Here is an 18,689-nt window from a genome sequence, read left to right as displayed (position 1 = left end):
CTTCGCGCGGACTTCCGTAAAATGGATGTCAAACAGTTGGGGGACACGACAGCTGCGTTGCAGGCGGACACATCTCAGCTCCAACGGCAAGTCAGTGTACTGCAAACACAACAAGCCTTGATGGCTAAACAGCTGGACGACTATGAAGGGAGGGCACGGAGAAATAACATTCGTATTCTGGGGGTTCCGGAACGGTTCGAAGGGCCCGCAACAGACCTGTACGTGGAGGAGTTGATCACCAAACATCTTCAACCCAAGAGACTGTCTGACTACTTCTCCATTGAAAGAGCGCACAGGGTGCCGGGGGGTCGTCCCAAGCCGGGGACTTCTTCGTGCCCCATCATCGCGCGGCTCTTCAACTTTAGGGACAGAGACACAATCCTGCAAACAGCCAGGGCAACTCCTCCACTGAAGATTGACAACAGCGTGGTCACCTTCATCCCCGACTACACCGCAAAGGTCCAGGCACAACGACGTAGTTTCCTGGAAGTAAAAAGAGAACTGCAAAAACGTGAGGTGAAATATGCTATGTTGTTTCCTGCGAAACTGCGAGTGGAATCGGATGGGAAGACTAATTTCTTCTCCACACCAGAAGACGCCTGGGATTGGTTGGAAGGGTGGAGAAAAGTCGAGGGCCCACGAAGAGGTCGCGGCGCAGGTGCCCGGATGCCCAACGGCACACAACGACAAGACAGGGACGACGTCGTCTCCTTGGCTGAAAAGGACGAGAGGTGACGCGGTGGCGAAGACTGTACCCAGGAGCAGGGAAGAATGGGTCCAAGTGCAGACTACTGGTGAACTGAAATACTGACACCGAGGGGTGTACGAGTGGGTCTATCGTATGGGGGGAAGCGAGTACAATGCATCCTATAAGACAGCATGATTACGATGGCGAGGCGAGGGTGATAGGGCGGTCAGCCAACACCCTAGAACTCAATGGGGGGGTTACAAGGCACTCTGCCTAGTTTGGTGGTGGGTAGGTTTAAATCCACGGGCAGGGGGCAGGGAGGGGGGAGGAAAGACAGTTCAGGGGAGGGATGACAGGAAGGTTTGGATTGTTTGAGTAAATAAAAAAAATTGTAAATTTGATACTTGTATAGCGCACTACTCACCCGCAAGGGTCTCAAGGCGCTTGTACGAATACCGCTGTGGAACCCATCCTGGCTTTCCCTGTGAGGTGTCCACTCCTGGGCACCCCCAAGGTGGAGGCCAGGCATCCTTAGCGTTGTGGGGGCCGTTGTGGAGATTAAGCAAGCTATTGCCCAGAGTTGCAGAGTGGGATTCCATGATTGGAATAGCCACCGAGGCGAGAATTATCAGGTCCGTGGAATTTTTTGAGCCCAAGACCCAGCGAGGCGGGGAATTGAACCCTGGTCCCGGGCTAGACCTCTGCATCAGGGTCTGCCGCTCTAATCATTGAGCCACACTTCTCCACGTGACAATGGTAAAATGGGAGCATATTTGAGGATTAACCAAGCCGAACGTATTACAGAACGAGAAGGAGACATTGAAACAATACATCAAGTATGCATCAGGGTCGACACAGGAAGACGTTGGGGAAATTTCCCCCAGATTGCTTGCAGTTCTACGATGGGAGGCGGCGGGGTGTGGGGGTTTGCACCCAAGGAAATCAGATGGCAGCAGTTAAGAGGGATATATCACTAGTAGTGATGACGTGGAACGTCCATAGCATGGGGGACAAAATTAAGAGGGGAATAGTGCAGCAATACATTAAAAGACAAGCCCCCGACTTGGTGCTGCTCCAGGAGACGCATATGGTTGGCAACAAATGCAAGGCCCTTACAAGATGGGGTTACAAACTGTTAGTGCATTCAGAATTCACCTCAGGCTCCCAGGGAACGGGTATCCTAGTTAGGAAGAATGGGACACTCGCGGTAAGGCGGACTTGGGCGGACAAGAGGGGCAGGTTTGCAGTGGCAGAGGTGCAGTGGGAGGGCAAGTCTTTAAATGTGGTCTCGGTGTACCTCCCTCCAGCAATGGGCAGAGAAGCGCTGGCGGATCAGGGGAGGGTAGTGGCAGATCTTCCTTTGGGTACGCTACTAATGGGAGGGGACTTCAATATGACAATGAATGACAGCGGGGACAGACATCCACCCAGACACTCGCCGCACACACAGATGGAAGAGTTCGCCGGGGCCTTAAGCCTCGTTGATATTTGGCGTGCACTCCAGCCTGATGGAGTTCAATATACATACTACTCAAACGCACACAGAAGCTCCTCACGGATAGACTATTTCCTTACACAGTCTGGCGCTCTTGGTCAGTATCGGAACCCCAGGGCCCTCCCACAAGGCATCTCAGACCATTCCCCAGTGACAGTAGAGTTTACAATTTTTGAGTGCCAACCGCGCACCACCCTGTCCATAAGCCCCTGGTTGCTGATGATCCCAGATATTAAGGTGGATCTAATTGAATGCACTCAGAACTACTTTAAGGACAATGTAGGCTCAGTGGACTCAACACAAACGGTGTGGGAGGCATTTAAGACAGTTATCAATGGACAGGCCCTGGCTCTCCAGGTAGGGTACACTACACAACGGCAACAACATATAGTCCAGATAGAAGGCGACCTCCAGAGACTGGAAAAAGACTACAATAGGGCCCCTTCAGACGACACTAGACACTGACTGCAGCTCAAACAGGAGGAGGATCGGTCCCTGACCAGAGAAAAGATACAAGCCAAACTATTTCATACCACACACACACTGTACGAACTAGGGGACAGAGCCAGGAAATTACTGGCGTGGCTGGAGAGGAAGGAACAAGGGGAAAAGATGGGTGCCTCTGCTGACTTTGGGGGACGGGTCGCACGTTACACACCCACTGGATATTGCCAATGCCTTTGCCACTCACTTAGCACAAGTTTATACCCCTTCCACCACCGAAGACTCCCGCCAACTGTTGGCAGACAGTGATGTGCCGGTTTTATCGGACGAAGACAGGGTAGCATTGGAGGGGGATTTGACTGATGTGGAGATTCAACAGGCTATGAGCAATATCCAATCAGGCAAAGCGAAGGGCCCCAATGGTATCCCCATAGAATTCCTGAAAGTAGCGGCCACGCAGGTGACGCCTCAGCTGTGAGAAATGTTTGAAGAAAGCTATTAGAGGGGTCTCCTGCCGGCGGACCTACGGCTAGCATCCATTGTAGTAATCGGGAAACCCGGGAAGCCAGTGACTGAGTGTGGCTCATACCGCCCGATTTCCCTGATCAATGCGGAGGCAAAAATCTTAGCTAAAGTCCTCGCCCTGCGCCTAATAGTGGTCCTTCCATCACTGGTCCACTCGGATCAGTCGGGCTTCATGCCTGGAAGGAATACAGCGTTTAACATCAGACGCCTACATAATGTCATTGCCCGTCGAGAGTTTATCGAAGAAGATGCTGTGATCCTCTCCCTGGACGCCTCGATGGCATTTGATTCCATCGAATGGCCCTACCTTTGAGGTCTTGAAGCGTATGGGATTTGGTCCTAAATTCATGGGGTGGGTGAGACTCTTATACACAGAAATACGGGGACAAGTGCGGGTAAACAACCATACATCCAGGTCCTTCCCCCTCCGGAGGGGTACCAGACAGGGTTGCCCTCTCCCCCCCCCTGCTGTCTGCCTTGATGCTGGAACCGCTTGCGGCCTGACGCTATGGTGAGAGGTCTGCGATGGGCAGAGGGTCACGACGACAGGATATCACTCTATGCAGATGATATTTTGCTCTACCTGGCGTCCCCCTATAAATCCCTATGTGGGGTTTTGGACATATTCACGAACTTTGGGAAATACTCTGGGTATGCCATTAACTGGAGCAAATCAGTGCTTTTTATCTTGCAGGGTGAGGCCCCCACACTGCTGTCGGGATGCAATGTGGAAGTCACATTGATAGGCTTCCGATACCTAGGGATCTTTGTAACCCCGGACCCCCAACTTTTTTACGATCGCAATCTGGCGGCCCCCCTGACCCGGCTTCGAGAGGACGTCAAACACTGGCGCTCTCTGCCCCTGTCCCTGGTGGGGAGAGCAGCCCTCTTTAAAATGCTAGCCCTTCCTCGGTTCTTGTACATTATTCAGAACTGCCCCCACAAGATCCCAGACGCCTACTTCACCGGAGTAGAGAGTAAGATTCGCACGCTGCTGTGGGATGGTGGATTCCCCCGAATAGCCATGCACAAGCTGACTAAAGGGTGGTATGATGGGGGAATTGCCCTCCCCGACCTCCGTCTGTACTATTGGGCGACGCAGCTAGTGGTGATTAACCACTGGATTTATAGATCCCCGGCGGATCCAGCATACATGCTAGATAGTTACTAGATGGGCAGATTGGGTTATCTGGAGGCGTTATACTCCAAGGCCAGAAAAGGTCGATATGTTGGCCGTACGGCGCACACGGTAACGATATGGCATTTGGCAAACTCTCGTCTGGGTTGGGCCGCGATCCTCACTAAGGCTACGCCCCTGTGGTGCATGCGGAAACTGGGACTCCTAGGCAATCAACCTGGGTTCGATAAGTGGGACACTATCGGAATATCCACAATAGGAGACTTGATAAAACGGGGGGGGGGGGGGCTACTCAAGTTTGAAGACCTACAGAGAACGTATGCTATGGCCGATGGGGAGGTATTTCGATACTTACAGGTAAGACACGCCCTCACAACAGCTATCCCTGACATGGCAGATATCCCCGACTCGTCCCCTCTGGAAGACAGGTTACTTGATGGTCCTCTGCTTACGAAGGCTATATCACTCACAAATAAAAAACTGTGTAATAACCTGCCGGACACTTTTAATAAACTTCGTGAGAAATGGCGAGGAGACTTAGGGGCAATAGATGACGAGGACTGGCAGGCGGCATTGATGTCACCTCGGGAGGCGGCCATAAAACAGCGGTATAGACTTATCCAGCTAAATATTTTACATAGGTCCTACCTCACGGGAGTGACCCTAGCAAAAATAGGCTCCAGACCTAATGCATTATGCCTCGGGGGGTGTCAGCAAGACGCATCCTTTTTCCACATGATATGGGAATGCCCGTAGGTGAGACCCCTATGGGAGGGGGCCACAGAAAGTATCCTTGAAGCCCTGGGTAAAGAACACGCCCTTACGCCTCGGCTGGGTCTCCTAAATATCTGGGAGCCGACTGACCTTACAGATGCTGAACAACAATTCATGACATTGGGTTACACACTGGTCAAGAGGGAGATAGCAAGGAACTGGTGGGTGGCAGGTAGACCCTCGCTTCGGATGTGGTCCAAGGAATATGACAGATGTATGATTGCAGAGAGGGAGGTGTTCAAGGTGAGAGGGTGCCCTAAAAAATGGGACAGAAAGTGGGGCAAATGGATTACGTATCAAGGTGAAATATGTGTGTTCCCTACTGTGGAAAACGAAGATCACGAGAAGTCCCCTGAATACACTTCAGATTTTACACAGTGCACTGTTGTAAGCTGAAATATGTTAATTGCTTCTTGATTACACACGTGATTTGCATTTGTTTACATTTATTAAAAAGATTTAAGAGAAAAAGGTGCGCTCCATCAAAGGGCAAATCTCGAAGACGCTCTGAACACTTGCAGGGAAACTGCCATCACGCAGCCAAGCGTGGCGACGCAGAGCCACTGACCTGGCCATAGCCCAACCCACAGATTCAGTGGTGTCCATGGCTGAGCGGATGGTGAACTGTGCCAGGTCACGACCATCGTGGAAAATCTGAACCAGGCCACCCCGAGGGCCTTCCGGAAAAGACGGAAGGAGACGCTCAACCGAGTCCCAGAGGGTGAAAGTAGCTTGCGCAAACATGCTGCACGTGTTCAAAGACTGGAGGCTGGAGCTTGTGGACGCAAATAGGTCCAGGCCACACTTCTACAACCATCGAGACTTCCTAGTGGGTGGAAGCAACGGAGGAGAGACGGAGGACAGCGAAGCTGAGGCTGCCTGGACGACCAGCCCTTGAGCCCTAGGGTGGAGGGACAGACAGACAGGGTCATCCAGGGCCGGGTGATGACGATGTGCAATAGCACGATCCACAGGGGCTCCCAATGAGGGCCTCGCCCATGTCTCAAGAAGAATGTCGTACAACGACTCACCAAAAGGCAGCAAGGGCTCCACATCCACGTTGCCCTCGTGGAGCAGATCCAACAAGGGATCAGAAGGTAGAGAGACTGATGGAGGCTGGGCCTGTAAGATGTCCGTAGCTTTGCAAACTGCTCTTGCAAACGCCGCACTAGTCTCCGTGGCAATTCTAGGTGGCGACAGCAGGTCATCAGTCGGGACGGCTGCAGGCTAACACGTCCACCAAACTGAAGAGACTATGCAGGCCAAAGAGGACCAAGGACCTGCCGGCACTCCACAGGCACACGTTCTGAGGAACCTGTAACCAATGCTGGGGGGGGGGAGGGGAGTGAACCCAAAGGGGCCTCATCTTCCACAAGCAAAGGAGCAAAGAACGTCACCAGTGTCAAACAACGTCGAGACGCCACCGCAACGACGTCGAGGAATGCCAAAGGAGACTCCACCGGCCAGCGTCGACTCGACATCCACCATGGTCGGAGACTGCGGAGTGGAACAGCATTGACTCGGAGTCAAGCTCCCCGCTGCAGCCACCGCAGACTTCATTGCAGGGAGCCCCACAGGACTGTGCTTTGACGCAGCAGATGGACGGCGGCCCGACTTCTGACTGGGAAGCCCATCCGGGCAGTTGCCCGATGTCGCAGCAACTCCGGAGCCCAAGTCAGGGCACTCGAGTGGCACGGAGGGTGAACCCGCTGGTGAATTTCCAGTCTGAGTACCTAACCCCTCTGTGGGGCCCGAAGGCACGCCAGGGAGAAGGGGTGATCCAAAGATGGCCTGCAAAGCCGGAAAATAGGCTTCCATCTGGGTCCTAGTCGCCCCAGGAAATGGTGGGTGGAGGGGGCCAACTTCTGAGGGGCCATGTCCGGTGAAGACCAGGAGCAGCGGGCCCCTACGTCACGACTACGTGAGGCAGACTACCTCCGTGACTTTTTCTTGTGCTTACCTGTGGACGGTGAGCGACATCTGCGGGAACGACTCTGTTATCTGCCCCGAACAGGAGCCCCAGCTCGAGATGGAGACCGGCGACGCTTGAACTACGAATGGGACATCTGGGCAGACAACAATTTCCTCCAACGTTCCCGCAGGGACTTCGGCTTCAGCTGCCAACAGGCGTCGCACTCCTCGGAGTTGTGGTGTTCTCCCAAGCACCACATACAGATTGCGTGCGGATCTGCCGCTGACATCTGCCGCGCACAGGTCTCGCATGACTTGAAGCCCAAAGGCATCGCACACTGTTCCCGGACGCGGTAAGGCTTAAAAACCAAAACAGGCTAGAGGAACAGCTTCTCCTGGATCTGCGTTGAGACGCAGAAAAGGAGGAAACTGACGTCAGCGCACCGGGAGGGACTTAAATGGCTCCAATGACGTCATATCCGTGGACGACATCAGGGCGGAGCCATGCGACACCGACACGCAGAGGTACTGCTGAAGAATCTCCGTATCCAGACTGGCGCCTGAGGGATATTTTAAGTTAAGCAATCTGCGGCTAGATGTCTCCATCAGATAAATGTAACAATCAGTAACAAGCCCACTAACAGGTATAGGACAGGTGAGCGTATCTAGGGTGAACTGAGTTTCAAGTGTGTATGCAAACGGAATATCTGAAGATTGGATTCATCCCACTAGGGTTGCAAGTGGGCACATGTATCACTAAGAATATGAGATCTATGTACACATATGAAATGTGATTTGACATAATTTGGTATCTTGAATACAATTTTGAAACAAGCTTTCAGAGGATTGTGTGCACTTATTAGAGAACATTAAATGCATACAGTGATTGAGCTGTCCATCCATTAATTTTAAATGATACATCAGTGAATCACTGTTTATGAGAATCGCAAATTACCAAGCTTCCTGTGGGTTTAAGGGCAACTCGAGCTTTGTTATATTATTCACTAGCAGACCTGCAGCACTCATTGTGCCACTCACTAAAGAAACCCTTTAAAACATGTTTCAGGTTTGCCACTGCAGCCTGTAGTGCAGTTTTAAACTGGCAAAACAAACCTATTGCCAGGCCTAAACTGTGGTTGTAGATACATACAAGTCACCACTAAGGTAGGCCCTAAAAAGCCCATAGTATTAAAAAGTAGGACATGTGTTTTTATGTTTTACAAGTCCCTGTAGTGAAAAACTCCTCAATTCATTTTCACTACTGTAATGCCTATCTTTCTCATTGGATGATAATGGATTACTTTATTATATTTAATAAATGCTAACTTTTGAGTGAAAGCCATTAGGAATGTCATGTTTGGACTCAAATGAATTCTAATTTAAAGTACACGTTAATCGTACAGCCAGAATTTAAGTTACAATCCTGAAAATTACTTTTAGAAAGTTGCCATTTTCCGGCCTCACCATTTGGGGACTGCTTCCAGGGTCCTGCGTCACATGACTATGAATAGCTTAGCTGTTGGCCTTTATGTAGTTCTCCCGGAGAGTGGGACACAGAGGGACTTGTTTTTGGAAGGATGGGCCTTCCTGTCAGGAATGGTTGGGGCGGAGCGGTTTCCTACCCCACTACATTTCAAAGAGCTGCCTCAAGCATACACACAAAGGAACCTAATGCTAGCCTTTTGTAACACCAGATTCTTGGAGCATTGGCAGGAGAAGGGGAGAACTTTCCAGAACCACATGTGGAGTTATCCAGGATGTCACCCCCACTTCAAAGACTGGCACCAGGTTTAAACTTTGGACCTCCTGAACCAACTCTTTAGTACACTCCTGGACCTGTGTAATACTAAAGAAGGACTGTCTTGTACTGTAGAAGACTGCCCTTCTGCTTGATGCCTGTGTTGTTCTTCAGAGGACTGCCAAGCTGCTACCAGAGGACTGCCCTGCTGCTACCAGAGGACTGCTCTGCTTGAGGCCTGCCTTGCTGCTTGAAGGATAGAGGACCATCTCCTTGAACCCAGAACTACCAGAGTGACTCCAAGGACCAGTTGGCTGTGTGAGCTACAGGAACATAACAAGCTCCAGATACTTTGAGCCCTGCACCTGGCCTATGCTGGAGTGTGTCCTAACCCCCAAAGTTTAAATGTTTGACCTCACCTCCTGAACCACCTCTCTAGTACTCTCCTGGACCTGTGGAATACTTCAGAAGGACCGCCTTGTTCTGTAGAACCCTGCCCCTCTGCTTGATGCCTGCCTTGTTCTTCAGAGGACTGCCCAGCTGCTACCAGAGGACTGCCCAGCTGCTTGAAGCCTGCCTTGCTCTTCAGAAGACTGCTCTCCTTGAACCCAGGACTTCCAGAGAGACTCTAAGGGCTAGTTGGCTGGCCTCCTGTGTGAAGTACAGAATATAAGCTCCAGAGACCTTGAACCCAGCACCTGGCCTATGCAGGAGTGAATCATAACCCCAAAAATGGCACCCCACCCACCCAGGTCCTAGACCCTTGGATGTGGTGTTAGATGTGCTGCTCCTGCTTAACCCTAAAAGTTGGGACAAAGAAAGATTTGCACCAAAAAGTCCCAGAAGAAATGACAAGACAGGGACCTACCTGCCAGCCAATCCCCCTAAGATGCATTGCTGGTCAGCCTGTCTTTCTGATAGCTCCATCTATGTTCTTCTCTGCAGCAGCAAATCCTGATCAGCTGGACCTATGAATGACGGTATCCAAACTTGTGAAACCTTCTTTGGCTACAGCAGGAGGCTTTCAACTTTGAAAAAGTTGTCTGAATCTGAAGGTAAAAATCTTCACTGGGCTCGACAACTACAGGCTCCCTCCTCATCGACGACAAAGACCTCCTCAGCCTGGAAATCCAGATTTTCCTGCTCTGCTCTTTTTGCCACTATTGTTGATAGCTTCACCCCAGCCAGCACTTCCTGGTGACGAAGAATACTCCTTGCAGCCTGCTGCCTTGCCCCACTGAACTCTATCTTCTGGACTTTTCTTCAGAATGTCTCCCAAGCTAAACAGAGAGTGCGTCCAATCCACCAGGTGTATCAGAGCAGAGCTCTATTGTGGTCATCCTTAACCTTTGACTAAGCACCCATCTAGCATGAGCAGATACCCGTGGTTGGCACTTTGATCTTTTGGGCACTAGATTAAAATAAATAAATTAAAAATTAAAACAACACTGGTTCTCCTAAATAGATTTACTTATATTTTGTGTCATTTTAATTATTAAACTGTTCTCAATTTTTCTACATTGGTATGGGATTTTACTTGGGTTGCGTTTTCAGACCCCCTAGGATATTGCGGCATGGATTAGCAAACTTAGCGGCACAAATATGGAAATTTAGCGGCACAAATATGGAAATTTAGCGGCATTTTTGCAGCATTTTATTATACTCATAATCATTCATTTTCAGCCTTAAATCAATGGAAACTGTTTTAGCAGAGTATTCCACTTTGAATAGGCAACCTGGGATTTGGAACAGAGGAAGCAGCCCAGAGGTGAAGGCTGTAATCCCTTAGAAATGCAATCCTGCATTTGCTTTAGTATAGGTTCTGAGAAGCCCATCAAAGATGGCCTGGTAGCATCCCATAGGAAATAGCATTCTAGAACCTACCTTAGTGTATGCTCTGGGGGTCCAGATTGGAGGGTCAGGGAGCTACCCAAAGAACTTGAAATTATGCAACCAGTCACAGTATATGACCTGTGGAATTCACTTAGGAGCAGCTGAGGAGAAACTCATAATAAAGGCACTTTACAACCGTGTAATACTTCAAGGCAAATCACGAAATCCCGGAGGGTCTGGCTAGGGCTCCGACCGTTTATGTTTTCACGGGTGAAGGGGGTGGAAGGGCACAACGTTATAACATTTGCAATGTAATAGGACTCGCATTTACGGGCGTTCAAGCTATTGTCATTGTAAATGACAATGCCATTTTATAAACCAAAACATAAATAAAAGGCATTGTTGTTTACAATGCCAGTAGTTGGAACTCGCGTAAATGCGAGACCTATTGCATTGCAAATGCTTGTTTTTTTACTATTCTACTAGGGTGACAGACATTTACACAGAACATGTATGGATGGATTTTGCTGCTGCTCTGTCCTCTTTCCACCACTTCCTTGCTGCCTGACAGTTTCCAGAGTGTGACTTCTTTTCACCTGATCTGCTCCATTGGGTTCACTGCCTGCGCACCAAGTGTCCTGTTCTGGTCCCTTGTCTCCATGGTACCCATCACCTTGCGTCCAATGAAGTACCTGCCTGTATCCCATTCTGCCCCCAAGATGGTCCCTTCCTGTTTACCTTTCCTCTACTCCCTGCTTTTATCCAGTTGCCACCTCATCAACTCATATCCTGGTCTTATCTCGTCACTTCACTTGATGCCTGGAAAATGTCCTCCTCTCTCTTGATTTCTACCCGCGCCAGGTTCTGCCCTAAGGTGCTCGCTGCCATCCCACTCCTTCCTGCCTTTGTCCTCATCTCATCTTCTGGTGCTGCCTTTTGGGCCATGATGCCCGACACCTTTCATCCGCCTGGCCCTTACTTGTGCCAACTCTGTTACCAGGAAGCTTGCCGCCTGCCCTTCTCTTGCCTGCCACCTACATTTGTCATGTTGCCATTACCATACCAGTTTCTTCACTCGGTTTAGATCCCAAGATGTCCTCATTCTGTTCGATTTTGCTCTTAAATTGGGAAGAAGCGTCTCCCCATGAAACTTAGTCACCAGCAGTTGCTGTCTGATTGTGCGCATTACCGTTTTCGCGGGCACTTTTGTAAAAATCGTGGCATTTTTACAAAAGTGCCAATTTTGCGGCAAACCGCGAAATCCTGGAGGGTCTGTTTATTACTGCTTGAGTACTGCATAAATACTTAACACAGTGCCTCCAAGTTAAGCCTGACTGTTTTTGTACCAAGCTACCAGAGGGTTAAGCACAGGTTAATTTAGTGACTTTTTGTTTCACCCTGTGATGGATTGTGGTTGTTTCTGGAGAATAATTTCCACTTACCCCACCCCCAATCAATAACCCAATTTCGTACTCAGTTGTGGATGGGTAATGCAGTCGTGATTGGCATGACTAGTGGGTGGGTGGGAGAGAAGAGGGTCGTCGCGGGGGGGGGGGGGGAAAGAGGGTCGTCGCGGGGGGGGGGGGGGGAAAGAGGGTCGTCGCGGGGGGGGGGGGGAAAGAGGGTCGTCGCGGGGGGGGGGAAAGAGGGTCGTCGCGGGGGGGGGGGAAAGAGGGTCGTCGCGGGGGGGGGGGAAAGAGGGTCGTCGCGGGGGGGGGGGAAAGAGGGTCGTCGCGGGGGGGGGGGGGAAAGAGGGTCGTCGCGGGGGGGGGGAAAGAGGGTCGTCGCGGGGACAGAGGGTCGTCGCGGGGACAGAGGGTCGTCGCGGGGACAGAGGGTCGTCGCGGGGACAGAGGGTCGTCGCGGGGACAGAGGGTCGTCGCGGGGACAGAGGGTCGTCGCGGGGACAGAGGGTCGTCGCGGGGACAGAGGGTCGTCGCGGGGACAGAGGGTCGTCGCGGGGACAGAGGGTCGTCGCGGGGACAGAGGGTCGTCGCGGGGACAGAGGGTCGTCGCGGGGACAGAGGGTCGTCGCGGGGACAGAGGGTCGTCGCGGGGACAGAGGGTCGTCGCGGGGACAGAGGGTCGTCGCGGGGACAGAGGGTCGTCGCGGGGACAGAGGGTCGTCGCGGGGACAGAGGGTCGTCGCGGGGACAGAGGGTCGTCGCGGGGACAGAGGGTCGTCGCGGGGACAGAGGGTCGTCGCGGGGACAGAGGGTCGTCGCGGGGACAGAGGGTCGTCGCGGGGACAGAGGGTCGTCGCGGGGACAGAGGGTCGTCGCGGGGACAGAGGGTCGTCGCGGGGACAGAGGGTCGTCGCGGGGACAGAGGGTCGTCGCGGGGACAGAGGGTCGTCGCGGGGACAGAGGGTCGTCGCGGGGACAGAGGGTCGTCGCGGGGACAGAGGGTCGTCGCGGGGACAGAGGGTCGTCGCGGGGACAGAGGGTCGTCGCGGGGACAGAGGGTCGCGGGGACAGAGGGTCGCGGGGAAAGAGGGTCGCGGGGAAAGAGGGTCGCGGGGAAAGAGGGTCGCGGGGAAAGAGGGTCGCGGGGAAAGAGGGTCGCGGGGAAAGAGGGTCGCGGGGAAAGAGGGTCGCGGGGAAAGAGGGTCGCGGGGAAAGAGGGTCGCGGGGAAAGAGGGTCGCGGGGAAAGAGGGTCGCGGGGAAAGAGGGTCGCGGGGAAAGAGGGTCGCGGGGAAAGAGGGTCGCGGGGAAAGAGGGTCGCGGGGAAAGAGGGTCGCGGGGAAAGAGGGTCGCGGGGAAAGAGGGTCGAGGGGAAAGAGGGTCGAGGGGAAAGAGGGTCGAGGGGAAAGAGGGTCGAGGGGAAAGAGGGTCGAGGGGAAAGAGGGTCGAGGGGAAAGAGGGTCGCGGGGAAAGAGGGTCGCGGGGAAAGAGGGTCGCGGGGAAAGAGGGTCGCGGGGAAAGAGGGTCGCGGGGAAAGAGGGTCGCGGGGAAAGAGGGTCGCGGGGAAAGAGGGTCGCGGGGAAAGAGGGTCGAGGGGAAAGAGGGTCGCGGGCGAGGGGAAAGAGGGTCGCGGGGAAAGAGGGTCGCGGGGAAAGAGGGTCGCGGGGAAAGAGGGTCGCGGGGAAAGAGGGTCGCGGGGAAAGAGGGTCGCGGGGAAAGAGGGTCGCGGGGAAAGAGGGTCGCGGGGAAAGAGGGTCGCGGGGAAAGAGGGTCGCGGGGAAAGAGGGTCGCGGGGAAAGAGGGTCGCGGGGAAAGAGGGGCGAGGGGAAAGAGGGGCGAGGGGAAAGAGGGGCGAGGGGAAAGAGGGGCGAGGGGAAAGAGGGGCGAGGGGAAAGAGGGGCGAGGGGAAAGAGGGGCGAGGGGAAAGAGGGGCGAGGGGAAAGAGGGGCGAGGGGAAAGAGGGGCGAGGGGAAAGAGGGGCGAGGGGAAAGAGGGGCGAGGGGAAAGAGGGGCGAGGGGAAAGAGGGGCGAGGGGAAAGAGGGGCGAGGGGAAAGAGGGGCGAGGGGAAAGAGGGGCGAGGGGAAAGAGGGGCGAGGGGAAAGAGGGGCGAGGGGAAAGAGGGGCGAGGGGAAAGAGGGTCGCGGGCGAGGGGAAAGAGGGTCGCGGGCGAGGGGAAAGAGGGTCGCGGGCGAGGGGAAAGAGGGTCGCGGGCGAGGGGAAAGAGGGTCGCGGGCGAGGGGAAAGAGGGTCGCGGGCGAGGGGAAAGAGGGTCGCGGGCGGCGAGAGGATGGCGGCTGGGGGGGGAAGAGGATGGCGGCTGGGGGGGGGAAGAGGATGGCGGCTGGGGGGGGGAAGAGGATGGCGGCTGGGGGGGGGAAGAGGATGGCGGCTGGGGGGGGGGAAGAGGATGGCGGCTGGGGGGGGGGAAGAGGATGGCGGCTGGGGGGGGAAGAGGATGGCGGCTGGGGGGGGGGGGGAAGAGGATGGCGGCTGGGGGGGAAGAGGATGGCGGCTGGGGGGGAAGAGGATGGCGGCTGGGGGGGAAGAGGATGGCGGCTGGGGGGGAAGAGGATGGCGGCTGGGGGGGAAGAGGATGGCGGCTGGGGGGGAAGAGGATGGCGGCTGGGGGGGAAGAGGATGGCAGCTGGGGGGGAAGAGGATGGCGGCTGGGGGGGAAGAGGATGGCGGCTGGGGGGGGAAGAGGATGGCGGCTGGGGGGGGAAGAGGATGGCGGCTGGGGGGGGGGGGAAGAGGATGGCGGCTGGGGGGGAAGAGGATGGCGGCTGGGGGGGAAGAGGATGGCGGCTGGGGGGGAAGAGGATGGCGGCTGGGGGGGAAGAGGATGGCGGCTGGGGGGGAAGAGGATGGCGGCTGGGGGGGAAGAGGATGGCGGCTGGGGGGGAAGAGGATGGCGGCTGGGGGGGGAAAGAGGTTGGCGGCTGGGGGGGGGAAGAGGTTGGCGGCTGGGGGGGGGAAGAGGTTGGCGGCTGGGGGGGGGAAGAGGTTGGCGGCTGGGGGGGGGGGAAGAGGTTGGCGGCTGGGGGGGGAAGAGGTTGGCGGCTGGGGGGGGGAAGAGGTTGGCGGCTGGGGGGGGAAGAGGTTGGCGGCTGGGGGGGGGAAGAGGTTGGCGGCTGGGGGGGGAAGAGGATGGCGGCTGGGGGGAAGAGGATGGCGGCTGGGGGGAAGAGGATGGCGGCTGGGGGGAAGAGGATGGCGGCTGGGGGGAAGAGGATGGCGGCTGGGGGGAAGAGGATGGCGGCTGGGGGGAAGAGGATGGCGGCTGGGGGGAAGAGGATGGCGGCTGGGGGGAAGAGGATGGCGGCTGGGGGGAAGAGGATGGCGGCTGGGGGGAAGAGGATGGCGGCTGGGGGGAAGAGGATGGCGGCTGGGGGGAAGAGGATGGCGGCTGGGGGGAAGAGGATGGCGGCTGGGGGGAAGAGGATGGCGGCTGGGGGGAAGAGGATGGCGGCTGGGGGGAAGAGGATGGCGGCTGGGGGGAAGAGGATGGCGGCTGGGGAGGGAAGAGGATGGCGGCTGGGGAGGGAAGAGGATGGCGGCTGGGGGGGGAAGAGGATGGCGGCTGGGGGGGAAGAGGATGGCGGCTGGGGGGGGAAGAGGATGGCGGCTGGGGGGGAAGAGGATGGCGGCTGGGGGGAAGAGGGTGGCGGCTGGGGGGGAAGAGGGTGGCGGCTGGGGGGGAAGAGGGTGGCGGCTGGGGGGGAAGAGGGTGGCGGCTGGGGGGGAAGAGGGTGGCGGCTGGGGGGGAAGAGGGTGGCGGCTGGGGGGGAAGAGGGTGGCGGCTGGGGGGGGGGGAAGAGGGTGGCGGCTGGGGGGGGGAAGAGGGTGGCGGCTGGGGGGGGGAAAGAGGGTGGCGGCTGGGGGGGGGAAGAGGGTGGCGGCTGGGGGGGGGGAAGAGGGTGGCGGCTGGGGGGGGGAAGAGGGTGGCGGCTGGGGGGGGAAGAGGGTGGCGGCTGGGGGGGAAGAGGGTGGCGGCTGGGGGGGGGAAGAGGGTGGCGGCTGGGGGGGGGAAGAGGGTGGCGGCTGGGGGGGGGAAGAGGGTGGCGGCTGGGGGGGGGAAGAGGGTGGCGGCTGGGGGGGGGAAGAGGGTGGCGGCTGGGGGGGGGGGAAGAGGGTGGCGGCTGGGGGGGGGAAGAGGGTGGCGGCTGGGGGGGGAAGAGGGTGGCGGCTGGGGGGGGAAGAGGGTGGCGGCTGGGGGGGAAGAGGGTGGCGGCTGGGGGGAAGAGGGTGGCGGCTGGGGGGGAAGAGGGTGGCGGCTGGGGGGGAAGAGGGTGGCGGCTGGGGGGAAGAGGGTGGCGGCTGGGGGGAAGAGGGTGGCGGCTGGGGGGAAGAGGGTGGCGGCTGGGGGGAAGAGGGTGGCGGCTGGGGGGAAGAGGGTGGCGGCTGGGGGGAAGAGGGTGGCGGCTGGGGGGAAGAGGGTGGCGGCTGGGGGGAAGAGGGTGGCGGCTGGGGGGGAAGAGGGTGGCGGCTGGGGGGGAAGAGGGTGGGGGGAAGAGGGTGGCGGCTGGGGGGGAAGAGGGTGGCGGCTGGGGGGGAAGAGGGTGGCGGCTGGGGAGAAGAGGGTGGCGGCTGGGGGGAAGAGGGTGGCGGCTGGGGGGGAAGAGGGTGGCGGCTGGGGGGGAAGAGGGTGGCGGCTGGGGGGAAGAGGGTGGCGGCTGGGGGGAAGAGGATGGCGGCTGGGGGGAAGAGGATGGCAGCTGGGGGGAAGAGGATGGCAGCTGGGGGGAAGAGGATGGCGGCTGGGGGGAAGAGGATGGCGGCTGGGGGGAAGAGGATGGCGGCTGGGGGGGAAGAGGATGGCGGCTGGGGGGGAAGAGGATGGCGGCTGGGGGGGAAGAGGATGGCGGCTGGGGGGAAGAGGATGGCGGCTGGGGGGAAGAGGATGGCGGCTGGGGGGAAGAGGATGGCGGCTGGGGGGAAGAGGATGGCGGCTGGGGGGGGAAGAGGATGGCGGCTGGGGGGGGAAGAGGATGGCGGCTGGGGGGGGAAGAGGGTGGCGGCTGGGGGGGGAAGAGGGTGGCAGCTGGGGGGAAGAGGGTGGCGGCTGGGGGGAAGAGGGTGGCGGCTGGGGGGAAGAGGGTGGCGGCTGGGGGGAAGAGGGTGGCGGCTGGGGGGAAGAGGGTGGCGGCTGGGGGGAAGAGGGTGGCGGCTGGGGGGAAGAGGGTGGCGGCTGGGGGGAAGAGGGTGGCGGCTGGGGGGAAGAGGGTGGCGGCTGGGGGGAAGAGGGTGGCGGCTGGGGGGAAGAGGGTGGCGGCTGGGGGGGAAGAGGGTGGCGGCTGGGGGGAAGAGGGTGGCGGCTGGGGGGAAGAGGGTGGTGGCTGGGGGGGAAGAGGGTGGTGGCTGGGGGGGAAGAGGGTGGTGGCTGGGGGGAAGAGGGTGGTGGCTGGGGGGAAGAGGGTGGTGGCTGGGGGGGAAGAGGGTGGTGGCTGGTGGGTGGGGGAAGAGGGTGGTGGCTGGGGGAAGAGGGTGGTGGCTGGGGGGGGAAGAGGGTGGCGGCTGGGGGAAGAGGGTGGCGGCTGGGGGGTAGGGACGGGGGAAGAGGATGGTGGTGGGGGGAAGATGATTGCGGGTGGGGGGGTAGAGGGTGGGGGAAAGGGTCGCAGGTGGGGGGGAAGAGAGTCGCAGGTGGGGGGGGAAGAGGGTGACGGGTGGGGGGGGTTATTTTAATAATAATAAAAAAATTAAACTTACCTTACCGCCGGTCGGGTCCCGCGTTGTCTCAGCAGCCAGGCTCCTAGTCCCACCCCTAAGCCAATCACAACGCTATTGGTCGGGACGCCGCCCAGCCAGGGGCTAATGGCACGCCCATGTTCTCCACTGCAGCCTACATGGAGAAGGGCAGAGTGCACATGACTGGTTTGGTTGGCCCTAGAGGTCCGACCAAACCAGTCATGCGCACTCAGGAGTGGGCACACCACCCCTACCCTGCGCAGCCCCACTCGCAGAGCAGCACCACCCAGCCACCCACCCACAACCAAACCATTCTTATGTTTCTGCTTCTCACACTGCAAGTGGAATCTGGGAGACCATGGGGCAGGGCTTTATAACCATCCAGTTGCAAAAGTACGAGGGCTTGAACAGCAGTTCAGAAATCACTTTCTGTAAGAAATGGTTTGACTTTCTTTATACAAGAGAGTTTGTTACATGCCACCTTTGAGGAAGGACGAGGGTATGACATCATCTTCATAAGAAGTAGTTTTGAGGAAATTGAGTATATCAGCGAGATCTGGGAAAGACAGGCCTTTGAAAGCGGACCATTTCAGAATTGGGAAGGGGTGGGTGCAGGAGATGAAGCCGGCTTGGTATTTTCGATGTGCTGTCAGACATTCTGTACTTTTTAATTGAAGAAGAGGCAGATGGCATTGCACTTTTTTTAGGCGTGAGGAATATGTGCCCAGCAGCGGGCTGATGTAGTTACCCATTGTGCTGAAAAGTGTTATGGGTTTGTTTTTGTAGCACCGTGCATCAATAGTCTTCTGTAAATACTAACAGTTCAATAAAATAGCTGATTTGCACGTTATTAAGATTATGGCACAATATACAGTAAGAAGTACACATCATAAAAATTATTACCTGTTGCTTTTGAGTTTCGGTAGCTACAGTGTCCCACCAAAGTCGAAAAAACTCTTGCTCAACTGCAATAAATTTGTGCCGTTTATCTTTCATTAGTTCTTTTACAACAGAAGTGTAAACATTGGCCGCATAAGCATGCATACTTTC

General features: G+C 56.7%; 1 protein-coding gene across 1 annotated transcript in view; it reads right to left on the bottom strand.

The window, feature by feature from the left end:
- The window catches only part of MAN2B2 (mannosidase alpha class 2B member 2), a 389,507-nt gene that overhangs the window by 357,788 nt on the left and 13,030 nt on the right, over positions 1-18,689 (bottom strand). The window contains exon 2 of the mRNA XM_085642446.1: positions 18,543-18,689. Coding sequence (XP_085498572.1) covers positions 18,543-18,689 — 147 coding nt within the window. The remainder of the gene's footprint in view (positions 1-18,542) is intronic.

The sequence above is a fragment of the Triturus cristatus genome, chromosome 2_2 (assembly GCF_964204655.1).
Source record: "Triturus cristatus chromosome 2_2, aTriCri1.1, whole genome shotgun sequence".
In the NCBI taxonomy this organism is placed as follows: Eukaryota; Metazoa; Chordata; class Amphibia; order Caudata; family Salamandridae; genus Triturus; species Triturus cristatus.
The sequence above is the reverse complement of the archived record's forward strand: the minus strand, read 5'-3'. Positions and strand labels throughout refer to the sequence as shown.